This window comes from Tachypleus tridentatus, chromosome 2 (assembly GCF_004210375.1).
Source record: "Tachypleus tridentatus isolate NWPU-2018 chromosome 2, ASM421037v1, whole genome shotgun sequence".
Lineage (NCBI taxonomy): Eukaryota > Metazoa > Arthropoda > Merostomata > Xiphosura > Limulidae > Tachypleus > Tachypleus tridentatus.
In genome coordinates, this window is record NC_134826.1 from 92,299,406 (window position 1) to 92,319,905 (window position 20,500).

At 38.9% G+C, this 20,500-nt stretch overlaps 1 protein-coding gene across 7 annotated transcripts in view; it reads left to right on the plus strand.

Annotated features, from left to right (window-relative positions):
* LOC143244544 (peroxisome assembly protein 12-like) overlaps positions 1 to 20,500 on the plus strand; it is a 63,857-nt gene that overhangs the window by 16,904 nt on the left and 26,453 nt on the right. For 6 of the 7 annotated variants that reach the window (XR_013025184.1, XR_013025183.1, XM_076489445.1 and 3 more), the window contains 2 exons: positions 4,066 to 4,250; positions 4,456 to 5,110. The exons of the other annotated variant lie outside the window; for it this stretch is intronic. Coding sequence is in view for 4 of the 6 variants with exons in the window: in XM_076489445.1 (XP_076345560.1) it covers positions 4,066 to 4,250; positions 4,456 to 4,567 (297 nt within the window). In the remaining 2 variants the exon portion in view is untranslated. Of the gene's footprint in view, positions 1 to 4,065; positions 4,251 to 4,455; positions 5,111 to 20,500 lie in introns of those variants that run through there. 7 annotated transcript variants of the gene reach the window in all.

A 20,500-nucleotide genomic window follows, 5' to 3' on the forward strand; every position in this document is an offset into this window, starting at 1 on the left:
CTTAAGAATTAATTTAAAAAATTGATATTTTGCATATAAAAGTTTTCTAATGTTTACTGATAATCTGAAAAATTTTGTTATACCATAAACTATAACAAGCACAAAATGGTTAAAATGTTTTTCCTAGGGGCCAGGCATAGCATAGCCAAATGGTTTGTTTGGTCACTAGACTCGCAATCAGAACATTTCAAGTTCAAATCCCAATCCCACCAAATATGCTTACCCTTTCAATCATGGGGTATTATGATGTGATGGTCAATCACATTATTTGTTGAAAAAGAGTAGCTCAACAGTTAGGGATGGGTGGTAATAACCAGCTTCCTTCTTTGTTGACTTTCAGTTAGATTAGGGACGGCTAGTACAGATAGCTCTCATGTAGCTTTGCAAAAATCTTAACCTAAGCTGTGGTCAATGCAACCCAACCCATGTGACCTGATGGAAGTTGGATCATGCAAACTGGCCCTCTTTCATTGCTCTCACAGAACTTGATCCTGCCATTGTCTGTAGGCCATCAATAGATGCCTATGTGGCAGCAGAAACTGACTGTATTATACAAGCAGCTGCTCAAAGTATTCCTGGAACTTCTACATGTTTTCCAGGATATCCTCATCCATAATGGAATCTTGCCTGCCACATTGCATGGAAGTCTCAAAAACATGCCTGGGATACTTTCCATAGATATCTCACACTCTTGAACTGCATCGCTTTTCAGCAGGCCCATGCACATGCTCAGGAATCTTGGATTAAGTTCACAACCAGCATATCTTCTACCACCATTTCCAAAGCCATATGGGACAAGATTTGAAAGGTCAGTGGGTAATATAATTCTGTCTTCTTCTCAATCTTACTCTCTGATGGCCAGGAAGTAGCTGATACCTCAAGCATTGCCGATACTTATAGTGAAAGCTTTTTCTGGGTATTTAGCACTTCTGCTTCTTCCTCCACTTTCTTAGCCATCAAGACTCGGGCAGAGCAATCACCTCTCTCCTTTCGAGCTGATTGTGTCTATGACTATATTCGTTCCCTTTACACTGGTGGAACTCAAACTGCCCTTTCATTGTTCTCTAAGTACATAGCTCATACCTGATGATGTACACTATGAAATGCTGAGCCATCTATCTCCCGTTTCTCCTGCTATTCTTTGGCTTGTTTTTAACTGGATCTGGCAGGAGAATGTTTTTCCTGATGCCTGGTGCCAGGCTATTGTCCTACCTTACTCTAAGCCTGGGAAGGATTCCAAGATTCCCTCATAGTACCATCCTATTGCTTTGAGCTGTCTCTGTAAGACCTTAGAGAGGATGGTTAATGCCTGTCTTGTTTGATTCAAGGAATCAAACAACCTCCTCTCGCCCACCCATTGAGGGTTCTGATGACAGTGATCCACTGTGGATCACCTGATTTGACATGAAATGTCAATAAGAAAAACCTTTCTCAAATGACATCTTTTATCAATATTCTTTGACATAGAGAAGGCTTATGATACAACATAAAGTTATGGCAATTTGCAAGACTCCATATATGTGGGTTACATGGCAATTTGCCCTTTTTTATTTAAAAAATTTTTAATGGACAGGAGATTCCAAGTTCGTGTGGGATCGACACTTTCCCGTTTTTTTGTACAGGAACTTGGAGTCCCTCAGGGCTGTTTTAAGTGTTGCACTTCTCAGTATAAAGATTAATGCCATCACTGAAGAACTCCCTCTCACTGTTGCAAATGAGCTCTATGTTGACGACTTTCCCATCTCATGTCAATCGTTGAACATGAGGTATATTGAGCAGCAGCTACAGATTGCCCTCAATCATTTACTGAAGTGTACCACAGCAAACAAGTTTAACTTCTCTCTTTCTCTAAAACTGTTTGCATGCACTTTTGCTGCTAATGGAGTATTCACCCTGATCCTGAATTCCATATCAGGAAAGTTGAGCTGCTTGTGGTCCCTGAGACAAAGTTCCTGGGGTTTATCTTTGACCATAAGCTGACCTTTATACCACATATCAAGCAGCTATGGGTCAAATGTACAAGAGCACTGAAGATCCTCCATGTCCTCCCTTCCACCACTTGGGGAGCAGAACGATGTTCTATGCGAAAGATATATTGTGCTCTTATTCGATCAAAACTTGACTATGAATCACTGGTTTATGCTCTGCCAGGACCTCAGCCTTAAAGATGCTGGATCCCATTCATCATCAAGGACTTTGGCTCTGTACTTACCCAGTTCAGAGCTTATACGTAGAGTCTCATGAACCTTTTTTGCACCTCTGCTGTTTGCAACTGTCTTTACTATATGCTTCGAAACTTCATTCCTTACCAAAGCACCTGGGATTGTGCTTTCCTTCCTTTGTGAGCCATACTTTATCAGAATAGACGATCTGCCATTGCTCCTTTTGGCCTTCATATCCAGGTGCATTTGGATGAATTGGGTCTGTCCTTGGATAACATTGCTGTATCCACTGGTCAGCCCATCCCACCATGGCTTCTTACAGTCCCCAAATGTGACCTGTTTCTTAGTCATCTGAGAAAAGCAGACACTCCCGATTGGAAATACTGTCTATTATTTGCTGAACATCTTTCAAACCATCCTTCCATTCCTATTTATAGAGATGGTTCGAAATTGGACAACTGTGTGGGCTCTGCCATGGTTTTTTGTGGTTTGGTGGTTGTGCATAGAATCCCCTCTACAGCTTCTGTGTTCACTGCTGAACTGTACACCATTTCTCTTGCCCTGGATGACATAGAAGTTAAGCAGTACTCAAACTGCACTATTTATACTGACTTGCTCAGCTTTCTACTGGCCCTGGAATTGCTTCACGTTGGTTCACTCCCTGTTCTCATTGATATTCAAAACTGACTGCCCCATTTCTCTTTAACATCTACTTCTATCCAGTTTTTCTGGATACCGGGCCATGTTGGTATTTGTGGGAACAAGCTCACCAACACTGCAGCTAAATCTGGCACTATCACTGCTGTGCCTGTTCCATACATGGACTATGGTCCTGTATTCAAGGCTTGGCTATGTGCCAGTTGGCAGTCAATTTGGAGTGAGCAACATGAAAACAAGCTTTTCCAAATAAAACCCTATATTGGGCTTTAGCTGTCTTGCTTCCATAAGGATCAGAAAGAGAAAGTTGTTCTGACAAGACTATGCATTGGTCACAGTTTTATAACTCATCGTTTTCTTTTATCTGGAACTGATGCAATAAACCACATTTTACTTTGTTGACATAATGTTAGGCAGTGTTATTGGTGATGGTGACACCATCCATCTTGGAAATGTTTTTTTAGTTTTTCAAAGGCCATTAATCTTTATAATGCTATTTAAGTTTTTTAATTTATAAATTACACCTTTTTAATGTGGCTCCCTTTTAAAAATTGCAGTCCATCTAGTTTGATTTGAAATTAGAAAATGGCCATAACGTGAGAATACTCAACTTCAGGTGACTAATGCTGCTGTTTGAACTACCAATTAGTCATCCTGGCGAGTTATCATTAAAATTTTGCTACAAGTCTTAAAACTTTTATTACTTTACTTTTTGAAAATGGCCATAAAGTCAAATAACTTGGAATCAGGACTCTAAAGGCAAACTTCAGGGGTCTGATGGTGGTTTTTGTATTTACCTGTTAGTCTTCCTGGTGAGTTATGATAATTAAAGTTATTCTACAGAAAGTCCTTTTGAACTTGTATTACTGTAGTTTTTCTCTAAACATTGTAGATTAAATGTAAACATTGGTATTATGCTATTTATGTTTTTTTTTTTAAACTTTGTTTTGATTTACCTTAACTTCCTTTTACGAATTTTACTAAATTTACTATAATTTTAACTTTTTACTGGATGTTTAGTGCAGATAGTCTAGCTGATTTGTGTTATGAAACATCAAATCAAGCAACCAACTCATGCTGAAAGAACAATTTCATGAAGTTAATATTTGCAGGACTGTGTAATCATTCAAAATTCATGCTTTAACAGTTACCTTACTATAAGCTGCTTCTGAATTTTAAAATTGTTGTGATATAGTTTATATCAGTTTGTTCCACTGAATTTTTGAAATATACCTTTTTTTTTCAGGTAAAAGAAAAAGTGGAGTTTCTTTACCTTTGTATTTACCCTTTTTTCTACTTTATATTTGAGTGTTTGCTATCCCATTATATCATAATGTATGCAGTTGGAAGATGTTACTATCACTCCCCGTTTGTGCAGTTCTCTGAAACAGAACTATGGACTTTAACAAGTGAAAACCAAAACATAAGGAGGTGACATCAGTTTATTGTTAAAAGTAATAAATACAATCTGAACATAATTTTTTGTTATGAAAAGTTGTTTTGGATTCTTATAATAATAATAATTAAATCAAATAAGCAGCTTAGATTGAGACAAATTGATAAATCGTAAATGTATTTTGTAAATACTAGTTGGCTATCCTACTATGAATCATAATTTTTTTTTTTTTTTTTTCAGTTGGGAAGAATTCCCTCACCGCATTCTGTGGATAACCACTGCAGGTTTAGCTGGTGCACTGTCTATGGGTTTGTCAGTTGGAGCATTCTTCTTCCAGTTTCTTGAATGGTGATACAATCAGACAACACCCCACCAAGTCTAGCTCCTCTTCCAACACCAACACCTCCAAGAAAACTAAGTGTGCTTTTCACAACTGCTTTGTTAATGATAAAGTATGATGATTACAGTTGATGTCATTTAACAATAACTGCACTTTGTAACTCTTGGTAATGTAAAATAATTGAAACTCTTTATATAGACAGGTCAAAGGGCTCATGTAATGATGTTTTGTTAGATTTTCAAAATGAAGATAACTTTATTATCATTATATAACAATAAAATTTACATAACAACATAGTTGTTATAACTCAAATTTTTACATTATATGCAGTGCATTGAAAAAGCATTCATCACCTACCATTAATGTGACATTTTGAAAAAATACAAATAATGTGAACAATTTCTTTAATGAACATTTTTTATTCAAAACTCTGATAAAAGTTAGCACTGTTATGTGTGAATGTTAGCAAAACCTGCAAAGAAAATATATAAATTTAAATTTGCTTATTGCATATGACTTAGAGGGTTGAATACAGTACTTGGAGGAAACATCTGTGGCAGCAGTTATTGTTATGTTGTTTTTGATAGGTCTCTGCCAGCTTTGTTTAATGGGATGATGTAATGTTTGCCTATTCTTCCTGGCAAAATTGTTCCAGTTCTGATAGGTTCAATTCTGTTTCCCCCTCGGTGTGGATTCCTGTACGTGGTGAGGGGACCTCCCAGGGAAGGTTCTGTTCTGTCTGGTTACTTTCTCTGGGATCTAAACATCCACCCACGTGTTTGCCATGCGTGGCGACCCGTGAAGGGGAGGAGAGGAACCTGGTGTTTGAGTGGTCCAACCCTAACACACAACTTTGGCCTTGAATTCCTCTAGACGGGCGGCCTTTGGGTGGCCCCCCTTGGGTCAATCGGTTGGTCCACTTGGGCTAGAGTCAACCAAGTACCAGTGTTGGAAGTTCTCAACGGGTGTTGTGGACATTGTGCCTGATGCTGGTGTTTGGGTATAGTGCTCACAAAACCCTGGTGTTGCTGCATTGTCCTTCCATGACTTTGTAGTGCGTCCCCTCATAGGGCTCCATGGTGGGTGGGGTCAGTGGGTACCGAAATTTTTTTTTCCTATGGATCCTTCTTCAAAAAATTTAAATAAAATAGTGAAAAAACAGTCAATGGGTAAGCGACCACGTCTTGAAGACTCTGAACAGCAATCTTCAACATTTGTAACACACGTACCTCATTTTCTTATATTACATTCTCTTTCGGAAAAACCTTTAGGGCAATTGTCCCTCTTTTTTATTCAGAAGGGACAAGAGGGACTTGCAGGCTCTCCAAAGTCAGTAAAGAAGCTTCGATCTGGAGACATATTGGTTGAAACATCCACATCCCAACACAGTGAACTCCTCTTGAATTCAAAGGCAATCGGGGATATACCTATTGAAGTTACACCCCATGCTACCTTGAATTCTTCACGAGGAGTTATTGTTGAAAGGGATTTGAAGAACGTTCCCGAGACAGAGATTCTCGCTGGTCTCTCCACTCAAGAAGTTTCTGCAGTGAGAAGCATTTCCACTCGCAAACATGGAGTTACACTGCCAACAAATACCCTCGTTTTGACATTTATTTCATTACGTGCACCTGCCACCATCAAGGCAGGTTATCTCATTTGCAGGGTACGGCCATACATTCCAAACCATCTTTGATGTTTCCAATGTCAGAGATTCGGCCACTCAAAGACATCATGTCGTGGTTTCCTGATATGTGCTCGTTGTGGGGGCAAGGACCATGATGCCTATGAACGTGACTTGGACCCACATTGCTTCAACTGTAATGGTTCTCACCCCTCCTACTTTCGTTCTTGCCCAAAATGGTTGGTGGAAAAAGAGGTGCAACGTTTGAAAATGATACATAACATTACTTATCCTGAGGCTCGGAAATTGCTGCCCACCACTCCATCTAGGACATATGCTGCTGCACTTCATTCCACAACTACAGTGGGAATGCAGACAGATCTCTCTGTGCCTCCAAGAGAATCGTTTTTAAAACAAATGGAAAAGCCTTTTGACCTCCATGGTTAAAAAGGTTAATGAATTGACTTCCACACCCGTCTTTGTTCCTCCCATACATTCCAACAAACCTCAAGACCCACATCCTTCAATTTCAAATACAGGCATTTCTTCTGATACATCTTTTTCTCCCACCCCAAGAGGCTAAACAATCATTCGTTCGTGTCCTCAGTCACTGGAATCCCCTTCCAATAACAAAGACCTGCCCACTCGACCCAGGGCAGGATCCATGGAGGTTGATAGACCTCCTCCGAATAAGGACAGTAAGGAAAATAGACGTGGTTGTAGACAGAAGGGTTCTCCAGCCACTTCACCTACCCGTCATTAAAAATGGCCATCTTGATACTATGGAACTGTCGAGGTTTACTTTCTAATCTGGATGATATCAAAACACTGATTGCTTCCTACCATCCTGTTTGTCTTTCCTTACAAGAAACATTTCTCAAACTTGCTGATACAGTCACCATTCGGCAGTTTTCTCTGTACAGAAATGACAGGCTGTGTGATGGACGAGTACATGGAGGGGTGGCACTATTGGTTGATCAGCATGTGCCCACCCTGTCTTTGTCACTCAACACACCCTTGGAAGCCGTAGCCATCCATGTTTCCTTGAGTCATACCTTCACTGTTTGTTCTCTCTACCTGTCCCCTGGAGAGACATATGATCATTCAGACCTTGATGCTTTTGTTGAACAGTTGCCGTCTCCTTTTCTAATCCTGGGGGACTTCAATGAACATCATCCCCTATGGGGAAGTGTTGCTATTGATGGGATGGGTTGCTCTGTAGAGCGTATGCTCTCTGATCACAATCTTTCTCTTTTCAGTGCTGGTTCTTCCACTTATTTTCATGCACCTAGTCAGTCCTTTACCGCTATTGATCTCTCGGTTTGCTCCCCTTCATTATTCTCTCATTTTTCATGGAGGATTGACAGTAATCCACTAGGCAGTGATCATTTTCCTATCCTTTTAAGAGAGACTGTCCGTGGTCGATGCCACCCTACCTGCGTGCCCTGGTGGAAGCTGGATCAGGCAGACTGGTCCACTTTCACTGCTCTCGCAGAACTTGATCGTGCCATCGTAAATCAGCCATCAATAGACGACTGTGTGGCAATGGTAACTGGCTGTATTATACAAGCAGCTGCTAAGTGTATTCCTAAAACCTTGACACGTTTTCCACGATATCCTCGTCCCTGGTGGAATTCTGCTTGCCACTTAGCACGGAAGGCTCAAAAACGGGCCTGGGATACTTTTCGTAGATATCCCACACTTTCAAACCACCAGTTCCAAGATCATTTGGGACAGGATTCGAAAGGTTAATGAGCACTACAATTCTGTCCCCCTCTCGATCTTACTCTCTGATGGTCAGGAGGTGGCTGATGTCTGGAGCATCGCTGATACTTCTAGCACTTCTGCTTGTTCTTCCACATTCTTGGCCATCAAGACTTGGGCAGAGCGTTCACCTCTTTCCTTTTGAACTGACTGATTCTTTGACTATAATTGTCCCTTTACACTGGTGGAACTGAAAATGGCCCTTCATCGGTCTGCCAGTACATCTGTTGGATGTTGATGGTGTTCATTATGACATGCTGCACCATCTATCTCTTGCTTCTCTTGATGTCCTTCCAATTGTCTTTAACCGGATCTGGCAGGAGAATGTTTTTCCTGATGTTTGGCGCCAGGCTATTATTTTATCTTTCTCTAAGCCAGGGAAAGATCCCAAGATTCCTTCAAACTACCTTCCAATTGCTTTGACGAGCTGTCTCTGTAAGACCTTAAAAAGGATGGTTAATGCTCGTCTTGTTTGGTTCCTTGAATCAAACAACCTCCTCTCGCCCACCCAGTGTGGGTTCCGATGACAGCACTTCACCACAGACCACCTAATTCGTCTTGAAACATCAATCAGAGAAGCCTTTCTCAAACGCCAACATCTTGTATCAATATTCTTTGACATTGAGAAGGCTTATGACACAACATGGAGGTATGGCGTTTTGCGAGACGTCCATACATATGGGTTATGTGGCCATTTACCCATGTTTATTAAAATTTTTTAATGGACAGGAGATTCCAAGTTCATGTGGGTTTGACACTTTCCCGTTCTTTTGTACAGGAACTTGAAGTCCCTCAAGGCTGTGTATTGAGTGTTACACTCTTCAGTATAAAGATAAATGCCATCACTGAACAACTCCCTCTCACTATTGTGAATGGAATGTATGTCGACGACTTGTACATCTACTGTCAGTCGTCAAACATGAGATATATTGAGCGGCAATTACAAACTGCCCTCAGTCGTGTACTGAAGTGGACTATGGCGAACGGCTTTAATTTCTCTCTCTCTAAAACCATATGCATGCACCTTTGCTGCCAACAGGGTGTTCACCCTGATCCTGAACTTCATATCGGTGAATTTCGCTGCATGTGGTTCCTGAGACCAAGTTCTTGGGGCTTATATTTGACCTAAGTCGACCTTTATACCACACTTAAAGCATCTTTAAGCCTTAAAGATGCTGGACCCCATTCATCACCAAGGACTTCGACTCTGCACTGAGGCTTTCTGCACCTCTCCAGTTCAAAGCTTATACGTTGTGAAATTCTGACGTGATTGACCTCAGTTCATAAGCCAGATTTTCTCCAGTATGTCTGTCTGTGACTTCTCTTGTGGTTAAAACAACATTGTGCAGTGTCCAGTTCGAATCAAGATAGTGCCCCGTAACTGTTATGTACCGTTCAGTTGCCTGGCTTGTCCATAGATCAGACGTCATGGCAATACCCGTGCAGTGATTCAGGATATCATTGATGAGTAACTCTTTCTCAGTAGCAAATATTTTCTTCAGATGATTTGTGACCGTTTGTTTCGATGGTACAGTGTAACTGGGATTTAGTTCTCCACAAAACGCCCGGAAACCGGGTCCTTCACAGATTGATAACGGACGCAGGTCCACGGCACACAATAAAGCTAACTTTTGTGTGCAGCTATTCCACCTAGCCTTTGATAATACAGGTGCTTTATATGCATTGATTTTAGTTTGAACTTTTGTTTCTTCACAGTGGATTGACTTTTGTTTATGCTTAAGGTGGTTTAGCATTGTTCCTGTTGAACCTCCAGAAAATGAAAGGTGAGTGAAACATAACTTACACTTCACTTTGTTGTTATTTTTACGTTCAAAATGGTCCCATACTTTTGAACGCTTGGCGGTAGCAGGCCTAGAACTAGCAGAATCCATTTTGTACCACTTCCGTTGGCTGGTTTGGGTGTGTCCACGTGGCAATTTTCACATTCATACCAGACAACAATTACAAGATCGTTTGCACGTGATTTGACCATGTTTACGGCTGCACGCGCGCGCTGTCAGGGATCTTTACTGAAGTGTGTTTTGAGTGATGTTCGGGTAGAAGACAACAACACTTTGCATTTGCCATTTAGAAAAAATGCCATTTATGGCATAATTCTTTTTGCAGAAATATTTTGTACAATCTTATCCACCACTCGGTGCAGGTTATCCGAGGAGCCAATATGGCAACTGTGAGTAAGTTGTAAAAAACAGCGAAAACTGCTCGGGACTGTAGGGAAAATATTTTGTCACAAATAATAGCTACCGTATGTTTATTAATTAATGACGTTACCAACTGGCTCACACTTAGTGCAGGACCTAAGCGATTAAACGTTTTGTAATATCCTAAACGGATACACCACAAACAGTAACCTTCATCGTGTACACGTGTAAACGTAGAAGCCTCAGTTGGAAAGCGTGAGATTTCGTAATTACGGAAATATTACGTCATTGCGCCAATGATTAAATGCCCATGCATTAACGAGGTTTGGTTATTAAATTTTCTTTATTGCTGAACACAAATATGGAACCATCCAGTTTCTAATCTAATGCATATTCTTCTATAGCGCTTAATCTTCGTGCAGCTGCAAACTCTGTTTGACTTTCCTGTTGGACATTGAGGGCCACTCGGCGACTTGTCGTGGGCGGGACTTTGTGCACCACTAACTTACGCAATTCACAATATTCTATTTGTATTTGAAAATGTAACTTGCAAACTCAAATGGCAAGAAAAAATGGAAACTTTGCAGTGAGGTTGATACTTGTGCAAGACACTATATGTGTTAATTTCTTCATTCAAAAGCAAACATAAAAGCAAGCTCAATGTTTTTTTTATCATGTGTAATATGAGTTATGTTAGTATTAACGACAAAATTAAACTTAATTTTTCAACAGTGTTTGAGAAAGTCTTATGGAATTTTTGGGACCAAAACATCCACCCACGTGTTTGCCGTGTGTGGCAACCCATGAAGGGTAGGAGTCGCCTTGAGTTCCTGTAGATGGGCAGCCTTGTGTTGGCCCCCCTTGGGTCAGTTGGCTGGTACACTTGGGCTAGGTAGGGTCAACCAAGTACCAGTGTTGGATGTTCTGAACAGGTGTTGTGGACATTGTATCTGATGCTGGTGTTTGGGTATAGTGGTCATGAAACTCTGGTGTTGCAGCAGTGTCCTTGTTTGACATTGTAGGGCTCCATGGATACTCCAATTAAAAATCTTAATAAAATAGTGAAAAAACAGTCTATAGGTAAACGACCACGTTTTGAAGATTCTGAGCAGCAATCCTCACCATCTATACCACATGTTGTACCTCATTTTCTTACATTGCATTCACTTTCAGATGAATCATTAGGGCAAATGCCTCCCTTTTTCATTCAGTAAGGAACTAGAGGGACTTGCTGGCTCTCCAAGGTCGGTAAAGAAGCCTCGATCTGGTGACATTGGTGGAAACATCCACACCTAAACACAGTGAACTCCTGTTGTATTCAAAGGCAGTTGGGGACATATCTGTTGAGGTTACACCTCATGCTACTTTGAATTAATCATGAGGAGTTACCATTGAGAGGGATTTGAAGAACATTCCTGATTCAGAGATTCTCGCTGGTTTCTCCACCCAAGGAGTTTCTGCAGTGAGGCATATCTCCACTTGCAAAGATGGAATTATGATGCCAACCAATGTCCTCATGCTCACATTTACTTCACCACGTCCGCCTGCCATCATCAAGGCAGGTTATCTTAATTGCAGAGTATGACAATACATTCAAAACCCTCTCCAATGTTTCTAGTGTCAGTGGTTTGGTAACTCCTTGTGCTTGTTGCAGTGGCAAGGACTGTGATGTTTATGAGTGTGAAATGGACCCTCATTGCATCAAATGCAATGTCTCTCACCCTTCCTACGTTTGTTCTTGCCCTAAATTTTCGGAAGAAAAAGAGATGCAACATTTGAAAAAAATTCATAACATTACTTATCCTGATGCTCACAAATTGCTGTTCACCACTTCATCTCGGACATAAGCTGCTGCATTTCATTCTACTACTGCAGTGGGAGTGCAGGTGGATCTCTCTGTGCCTCCAAACGAATCATTCTAAAAGTAAATGAAAAGTTTTTTGACCTCCATGGTTAAAAAGGCTGAATCAACTTCAACACCCATCTCTGTCCTTTTCATACATTCCATCAAATCCCAAGAACCCTTTTTTGGTTTTTGGTACAGGCATTTCCTTGAATGCATCTTCTCCCACCCAATGATGCAAAATGATCATTTGTTCACGTCCTCAGTCTCTGTAATCCTCTTCCAACAGCAAAGACCTGCCCAATCGACCTAGGGCGGGATCTGTGGAAGTTGATAGAGCTCCCTCAAATAAAGACAGTAAAGAAAAAAGACGTGGTCACAAGCAGAAATGTCCTCTACCCAATTCACCTACACGTAAATAAAAATGGCCATCTTAATACAATGGAATATTCTAATCTAGATTACATCAAAACACTGATTGCTTCCTACCATCCTGTATGTCTCTCCTTACAGGAAACATTTCTGAAACTTGCCGATACAGTAACCTTTCGGCAGTTTTCTTTGTACAGAAATGATTGGCTGTGTGATGGATGAGTGCATGGAGGAGTAACACTGTTGGTTGATCACCATGTGCCCATCCTGTCTTTGCCACTTGACACACCCATGGAGGCAGTAGTTATCCATCTTTCCTTGGGTTGTACCATCACTGTTTGTTCTTTCTACCTGTCACATGGAGAGACCTATGATCAATCAGACCTTGATGCTCTCATTGAACATTTGCTGTCTCCCTTTTTAATCCTGGGGGACTATAATGGATATCATCCCCTCTGGGGAAGTGCTGATGTTGACAGGAGGGGTTGCTCCGTGGAGCATATGCTCTCTGATCACAACCTTTCTCTTTTCAATACTGGTTCTTCCACTTATTTTCATGCACCTAGTCAGTCCTTTTCTGCTATTGACCTTTCAATTGGCTCCCCTTGACTATTCTCCCATATTTTTGTAGGGTTGACACAAATCAATGAGGCAGTGATTATTTTCCTGTAATTTTGAGAGAGATTAGCTGTGGTTGATGCCACCTGACCCGCATGTCCTGATCAAGCAAACTGGCCCTCTTTTACTGCTCCCACAGAACTTGATCCTGCCATTATCTGTAAGCCATCAATAGGCAACTGTGTTGTAACAGTAACTGACTGTATTATACAAGCAGGTACTCAAAGTATTCCTGGAACTTTGACATGTTTTCCAGGATATCCTCGTTTGTAATGGATTCCTGCCTGCCACATGGCATGGAAGGCTCAAAAACAGGCCTGCGATACTTTCCGTAGATATCCCACAATCTCAAACTGCATTGCTTTCCAGCAGGCCTATGCACGTGCTCAGTGGGTAAGATGTCAAAGCTATAAGGAATCTTGAATTAAGTTCACAGCCAGCATATCTTCTACCACCAGTTCCAAAGCCATATGGGACAAGATTCGAAAGGTCAATGGGCAGTATAATTCCACTCCCTCTCAATCTTGCTCTCTGATGGCCAGGAAGTAGCTGATACCAGGAGCTTTGCTGATACTTTAGGTTAAAGCTTTTGTCAGGTATCTAGCACCTCTGCTTCTTCCTCCACCTTCTTAGCCATCAAGACTCAGGCAGAGTGATCACCTCTTTCCTTTTGAACTGATTGTCTGTATGACACTGGTGGAGCTCATACTGGCTCTTCATCGGTCTGGCAGTACATTGGTTGGACCTGATGATGTACACTATAAAATGCTATGCCATCTATCTCCTACTTCTCTTACTATTCTTCTGTTTGTTTTTAACTAAATCTGGCAGGAGAATGTTTTTCCTTATGCCAGGCTATTGTCCTACCTTTCTCTAAGTCTGGGAAGGATCCCAAGATTCCTTGAAACTACTGTTCATTTGCTTTGATGAGCTTTGTCTCTGTAAGACCTTAAAGAGGATGGTTAATGCTTGTCTCATTTGGTTCCTTGAATCAAACAACCTCCTCTCATCCACCTAGTGTGGGTTCTGATGACAGCACTCCACCATGGACCACCTGATTTGAGTTGAAATGTCAATCAGAAAAGCCTTTCACAAATAACAACATCTAGTATCAGTATTGTTTGACATTGGGATGGCTTATGATACAAGTTGGAGGTATGGCATTTTGCAAGACCTCCATATATGTGGGTTATGTGGCCATTTGCCCATGTTTATTTAAAAAAAAAATTTAAGACAGGATATTCAAATTTTGTGTGGGTTGAACACTTTTCCATTCTTTTCTGCAAGAACTTGGAGTCCATCAGGGCTGTGTTTTAAGTGTTACTTTTCAGTATAAAGATTAATGCCATCACTGAACAACTCCCTCTTACTGTTGCAAATGGGCTCTATGTCGACGACTTTCACATCTGTCAGTTGCCGAACATGAAGTATATTGAATGGCAGCTCCAGGCTGCCATCAATTGTTTACTGAAGTGGACCATAGCAAATGGCTTTAACTTCTCTCTCTCTAAAACCATTTGCTGCACTTTTGCTGCTGATGGGGAATTCCACCCTGATCCTGAACTCCATATCAGTTAAGTTGTACTGCTTGTGGTCACTAATACAAAGTTCTTGGGGTTTTATCTTTGACTGTATGTTTACCTTTATACCACACATTAAGCAGCTACGGGTGAAATGTACAAGAGTACTGAACATCCTCAATGTCCTCTCTTCCACCACCTGGTAAGCAGATCAATGTTTTATACTAAAGATATATTGTGCTATTATTCAATTAAAACTTGACTATGAATCACTGGTCTATGCTCTGCCAGGACCTCAGCCTTAAAGATGCTGGATCCCATTCATCATCAAGGACTTTGGCTCTGTACTTACCCAGTTCAGAGCTTATACGTAGAGTTTCATGAACCTTCTTTGCACCTCTGCTGTTTGCAACTGTCTTTACTATATGCTTCGAAACTTCATTCCTTACCAAAGCACCTGGGATTGTGCTTTCCTTCCTTTGTGAACCATACTTTATCAGAATAGACGATCTGCCATTGCTCCTTTGGCCTTCATATCCAGGTGCATTTGGATGAATTGGGTCTGTCCTTGGATAACATTGCTGTATCCACTGGTCAGCCCATCCCACCATGGCTTCTTATGGTCCCTAAATGTGACCTATCTTTAAGTCATCTGAGAAAAGCAGACACTCCCTTCTTCATCCCTCAATTTCCCCACTCTGGCTTCAAGCATGTCTTTTTGTCCTGTTCATTCAATGGGTTTGGGACTATTCACGTGTGTAACATCCATGTTTTATCGTATAGTATATTTCTCATCCATGTCTTTATATCAACATAAGTGGAGAATATTCCATCATTGGTAAATCAGATAGATTTCACCATTCTCAGTTTGGTTTTTTACATGGTTGTTTGACAAAGGTCTGTCCTTTTCAACTATTGCAGGTTATAGGGTGGTTCTGTCATCACCTTTTTGTTTGCATTTTTTTTCCTCTCCAGTTGTTTCCCTTCATTCAATATTCCATATTTACTCTAGCTCTGATCTGGGATTACATAGTTCATAAATGGTGTGATCTCCCACTGGTGTGTTTCCCCTTCATAGAAATGAAATGCTCCATGGGTGCTCTTTAGGTGCTTTTAAAGGGTACTGATCTAGGTCCCTCCACCTTCTTAATATAGGATTCTAATTGTAATTGTGAGAGGAGGTAATTAATTATATCAGAAGTTAATATTTTTCTACAAAAAAATATTTCTAATAGAAACTTGCCTACTCTCACACTTGCCTATCCTTCCCACTTCTGGTGTTATTTTTGTGCTAAATCTGAAAGTGAAGTTTGGGTTCAACTTTATAGAGGAAGCTAGCTGTGATAAGAGGGTTTGTCTGATACTACTGACAGAGGACTCTTACATGCTAATTTACATGCTTGAATGCAACTGAAGTAGGTGGTATACATGTGGAATTAAGTGAAAGTTTCAAGGCTAGTGGCTTGTGAAAATGTGTGTACTAGAGGGTTGTCAAATTAAGAATAACTCTGAGTAGAAGTACTGGAAATATATTTTCAGTGTAGAAAATATTAACATTCATTAGGGTGGCTTTTACTTTTGAATTTTCTAGTGTGTAGTAGGGCACCTTGGGAATTTTTGATTAGTTGAAAATTAATCTGGGCCAGTTTTTAGCAAGATATGTCCAAAATTAGAGGTCACCAAATGATACTTTCCTGTTTTACCATATGTTCTTAAAGATGGTGCTTGAGGCAGTCTTCTCATTTAGCATGGTGACATCAGTTTGACTTTAAAAAATGTATCTGGTACTGTTGTTAATAGGCGTAACAGGTGTGAGTGAACAGTCTTTTTGTGTACTTTAGGTACATCTTAGCAACTTGCTTTTAACTGAATGCTAATTTAATTACATTAAATTTCTTCTATTTTATTAACATAGTTAATCAAGCTCCAGTTATCACAATTCTCTTGTTTTTAGATGAGTATTTAAAGTGTATAATCAGTATATGGGTCTGAGTTCACAGTAATGAGATGGAACAAACCTACTTCAATTATACTTATTGAACCTATTCTAAGTAATGTAATTCATAAAAATTTAAATTGATATCATAATTGACCATGAGTATTTTCATCACATTTTCCTGTAGTCCTTCTCAGTGTTCGGCCCGGCATGGCCAAGCGCATATGGCCAAGCACGTAAGGCGTGCGACTCGTAATCCGAGGGCCGCGGGCAGTGGTGGGATTCAAAAATTTTAAGAAGGGGTTCTCTCAAGGAGATGTCTCCACGACATCAACAATTCAACGGTATAATTGAAGCCATCAACGGGTTCGCTAAGCTAAAAAATTTTTAAGAACGGGTTCGCGTGAACCCCTGCGAACCCCCTGAATCCCACCACTGGCCGCGGGTTCGCGCCTGCATCACACTAAACATGCTCGCTCTCCCAGCCATGGGGGTGTATAATGTGATGGTCAATCCCACTATTCGTTGGTAAAAGAGTAGCCCAAGAGTTGGCGGTGGGTGGTGATGACTAGCTGCCTTCCCTCTAGTCTTACACTGCTAAATTAGGGACGGCTAGCACAGATAGCCCTCGAGTAGCTTTGTGCGAAATTCCAAACAAACTTCTCAGTGTTCTACCCAGACATAAATAAAGGATTAAAGAGGAATGTAACAAAAATTTTTATAGCAAGTCATGATTTTATTATTCTTAACTTGATACAACATACATTGAGAGTGAAAAAAAGTTACATGAATTATTCTGGTTTTAACTCATATGAAATTTGATGTTTATAAGATGCAGAGTTGTTATTCACACCTGTAATGTCTAATATTGATAGGTGTACTTAATTTTTTCATAAGTTATAATATTTTTTGTGTAACAGTTTCAATGTTCAGAACCATCCCTTAATATTCCTCAATAAGATTATACAGCCAAATGTTAAGCATATAAAGTTAAAAGGTATAAATGTGTAGGTTTATAAAGTTTGTGTGTTTACAATGAAGAGAAGTTTTCCTTCTCAGTAGACCTTTTTAGATCTCTCAAGATTAAGTTGATATTTTTACACATACTTGCATGAATTTCTCACAAAAGACACATTTTTAAAATTGAGTTTAAAATATAAAAAAACTAAAATTTTGAGAAGAATCACCTTTGTTGAATTTTCCAGAAAGCTTCTTAATTTTGAAGTGATTTCTACAGCAAAAGCAACAGGCAATTGCATTAATTTGACTGGTAATCTCACATTCAAAGTAAAAGCCAATAAGCATGTAGAAATAGTAAATGAAGACCAGTAACAAATTTCTTCTGAAGACGACATAGTTGTATGCTGTGATTTTATGAAAGGATTCTAAAGGTCCATAAGAAAATTTGTAGGTTTAAGGGTTTTTAATTAACTTTCTACCTTTTATGTCACAGGTTTATGTTCTGCTATCCCTGCATCTATTGGTACCTTACATTAAGTAGTCGATGTCCACTTGCATGCTATCTATCATCTGTAAACCAGTTGGTTAAATTATATCCTCCAAGGGACATCATATAGAAATATTTGATCTGCCACATTTAACTCTGATGCCAATGAGTGATAACAGTGTTGCAGCACAACAAAATAAAGGATGGTAGCAGTAATCTTTGGACAAATAAACAGCTTTGAAAATGTTGAACAGTGAAATATATAAAATACCTTATCACAGCAAACATAAAAACTTTATAAAATGTAATTGAGGGTCAAACATAGTCTACAAAATTTGACAGCAAATAAGCCTAATGATAAAAGCTATGGAGGTTTATTTTCCCCCCTACATCTCTCATAACTTCTGAAAAATTTTGTTTTCACAAATGTAACCAAGAGAAGTGAAAGCCTGTTGTGAAGCATATAGCAGCATTTTTAAAAATGAAGCTATCACAAAGTATATTTTTCTTAAAGACTGGGTTAGCTTAAAGCACACAATGTTGTATAAATGGATCCAACTACAAGAAAATCTTAACTTGATGTACCATCTGTACATTTAACTAAGGAAACATTTAAATCTGTACATTTAGTAAAGAACATTTAACTAAGGAAACAAATCTAATAAGTGTTGGAGTTTTGGAAAGAATAATCACAGTAAAAAAGAATGCATGGAACATGTTTGCAGAGCAAAAACATATTGAAACATAATGCACACAATAAAACTGTTATAAGTTCAGTAAGAAGGGAGTGCATTTCATGGAAATAAATGACAAACATTACTGATATCGTTAATGAATTAGCAGAAAATTTGCTTGAAAGGAAAAATTCTAAATCAAACCAGAAACACTATTAAAAAAACTTATAAAAACAAAACAACAAACAAAAAAAACTTCAATATTGAATACTTAATAATAGGTAGGGAAAAAATAATTTATATGCATAAGAAAAAGTTTTATTGATGGTGGAATATACTACATGTTTCAATAAAAAAGATGCCTGAAGACAGACCAATTTTCTTAACCTTAAGAAACTATTATCTGACTGTCCATCGGTATGTAGGGCCATCCGTTGGATTGAAGATATTTAAGTAGGTGTATGATATGTTTACCATTTATATTATACCTGTATATAAATGAATTTTTATTGGAATATCAAAAGCGGATGCCCACAGGTCAGACAAGTAACCTGACCAAATCTTGTAGTGATAATCCGAGCTGTCTAAGCCTTACATTCGTTGACGTGGTCAGGTAGATGTATAGGTAGCAGACGAAAAAGTTGCTGTTTTAGAAAAATTTGAATTGTTATATTGGGATGTTAGCGACCTTTTTAGCATATTATTAGTATATATGCACATAATATATCGTAACCAATACAATGAATCGTTGGTTTTGTATGTAGAAATTCAGTTGGGTGTTTTTCAGCGAGTGGTTTGTTTGGAATCATTGTCAATACCTACAATTGAGTACTACCATACTTAAAATACTCCTTTAAGAAAAAAAGTAAGTACTAGATGCTCTTTCTCACAAAAGGCAAGAAACAAATGTGCAATACTAAATTCTTATTTTTTTTCAAGCGTTGGGCATGGTTACGGTCTGTTAGTTAGAAGGCTCGATAGTCCAAAGATCCAAGTTTGTTTTTTTTACATGTTAAATTTTTATGAATGTTAAATTTACTGTTTGGTTAAATTTGTGAAATTTTATTACAAAACACCTAATGGTATAACCTAAAATGGTTTCAATATCTCATGAATAGATGGATAATGTCCTATTATAACTTCGCCAACATAACACTTGTATAAGTATTAGCTGTATATGTAGCGTAGTTACGTTTCAGAATTGGATTTAGAAATCTACCTCTCCTAACAGAATAGACATTTAAGTTTTTTATTCCATAGTGCTGTGACAATAAATTTTATATCCCAAACTGCCACCCGCCAGTACAGCCGTAAGTCTATGGCTTTAAAACACTAAAATTGGGGAGATTCTCCTCGGTGGACTCAGCAGATAGCCCGAAGTGTCTTTGCTATAAGAAAACACAAACAAACACACAATATCCCAAACTCATTAAACATATTGAAATCTCCCATTTAATAACATTATCTTAACACTGAATCAATGCAATTAATTTTAAACTATAATGTAGATTCAAATACTTCTATGGTTTGTATATGAAACGAGAGCAAGCCATCAAAGATGGGTGTTTTCTCAAACCTTCACCAGGAAGTGTCCTTTAAAATGGTTGTTTTGTTCTTTTATTCAAGCATAAAGAATGCATTTTGAAAAAAAAGAAAAAAGTATTGAACTGTTTGTAAAGCAGCTATAATTTTTATAAAGCATTATTATTATAATTAATTTTTTCATTTCTATTGTATTGATGCTTTTTATAAAATTCAAAATTTATTCATTTTTATCCATTTCCATACAGTTGGTTTTATTTTTGAATTCCAGATTTATATCTTATGTATATTAAATTTCTCTTAACCTTATATTTCAGATTTACACTTTATTTAATTAGATCGAGTTATTATTGAGTGGTCCACTTTGGAAACTTAGTGGAAACATAAAATTTGAATGTATTATTGTCAATCTTCATTAATCCCGAAGCTCGGCATGGCCAAGC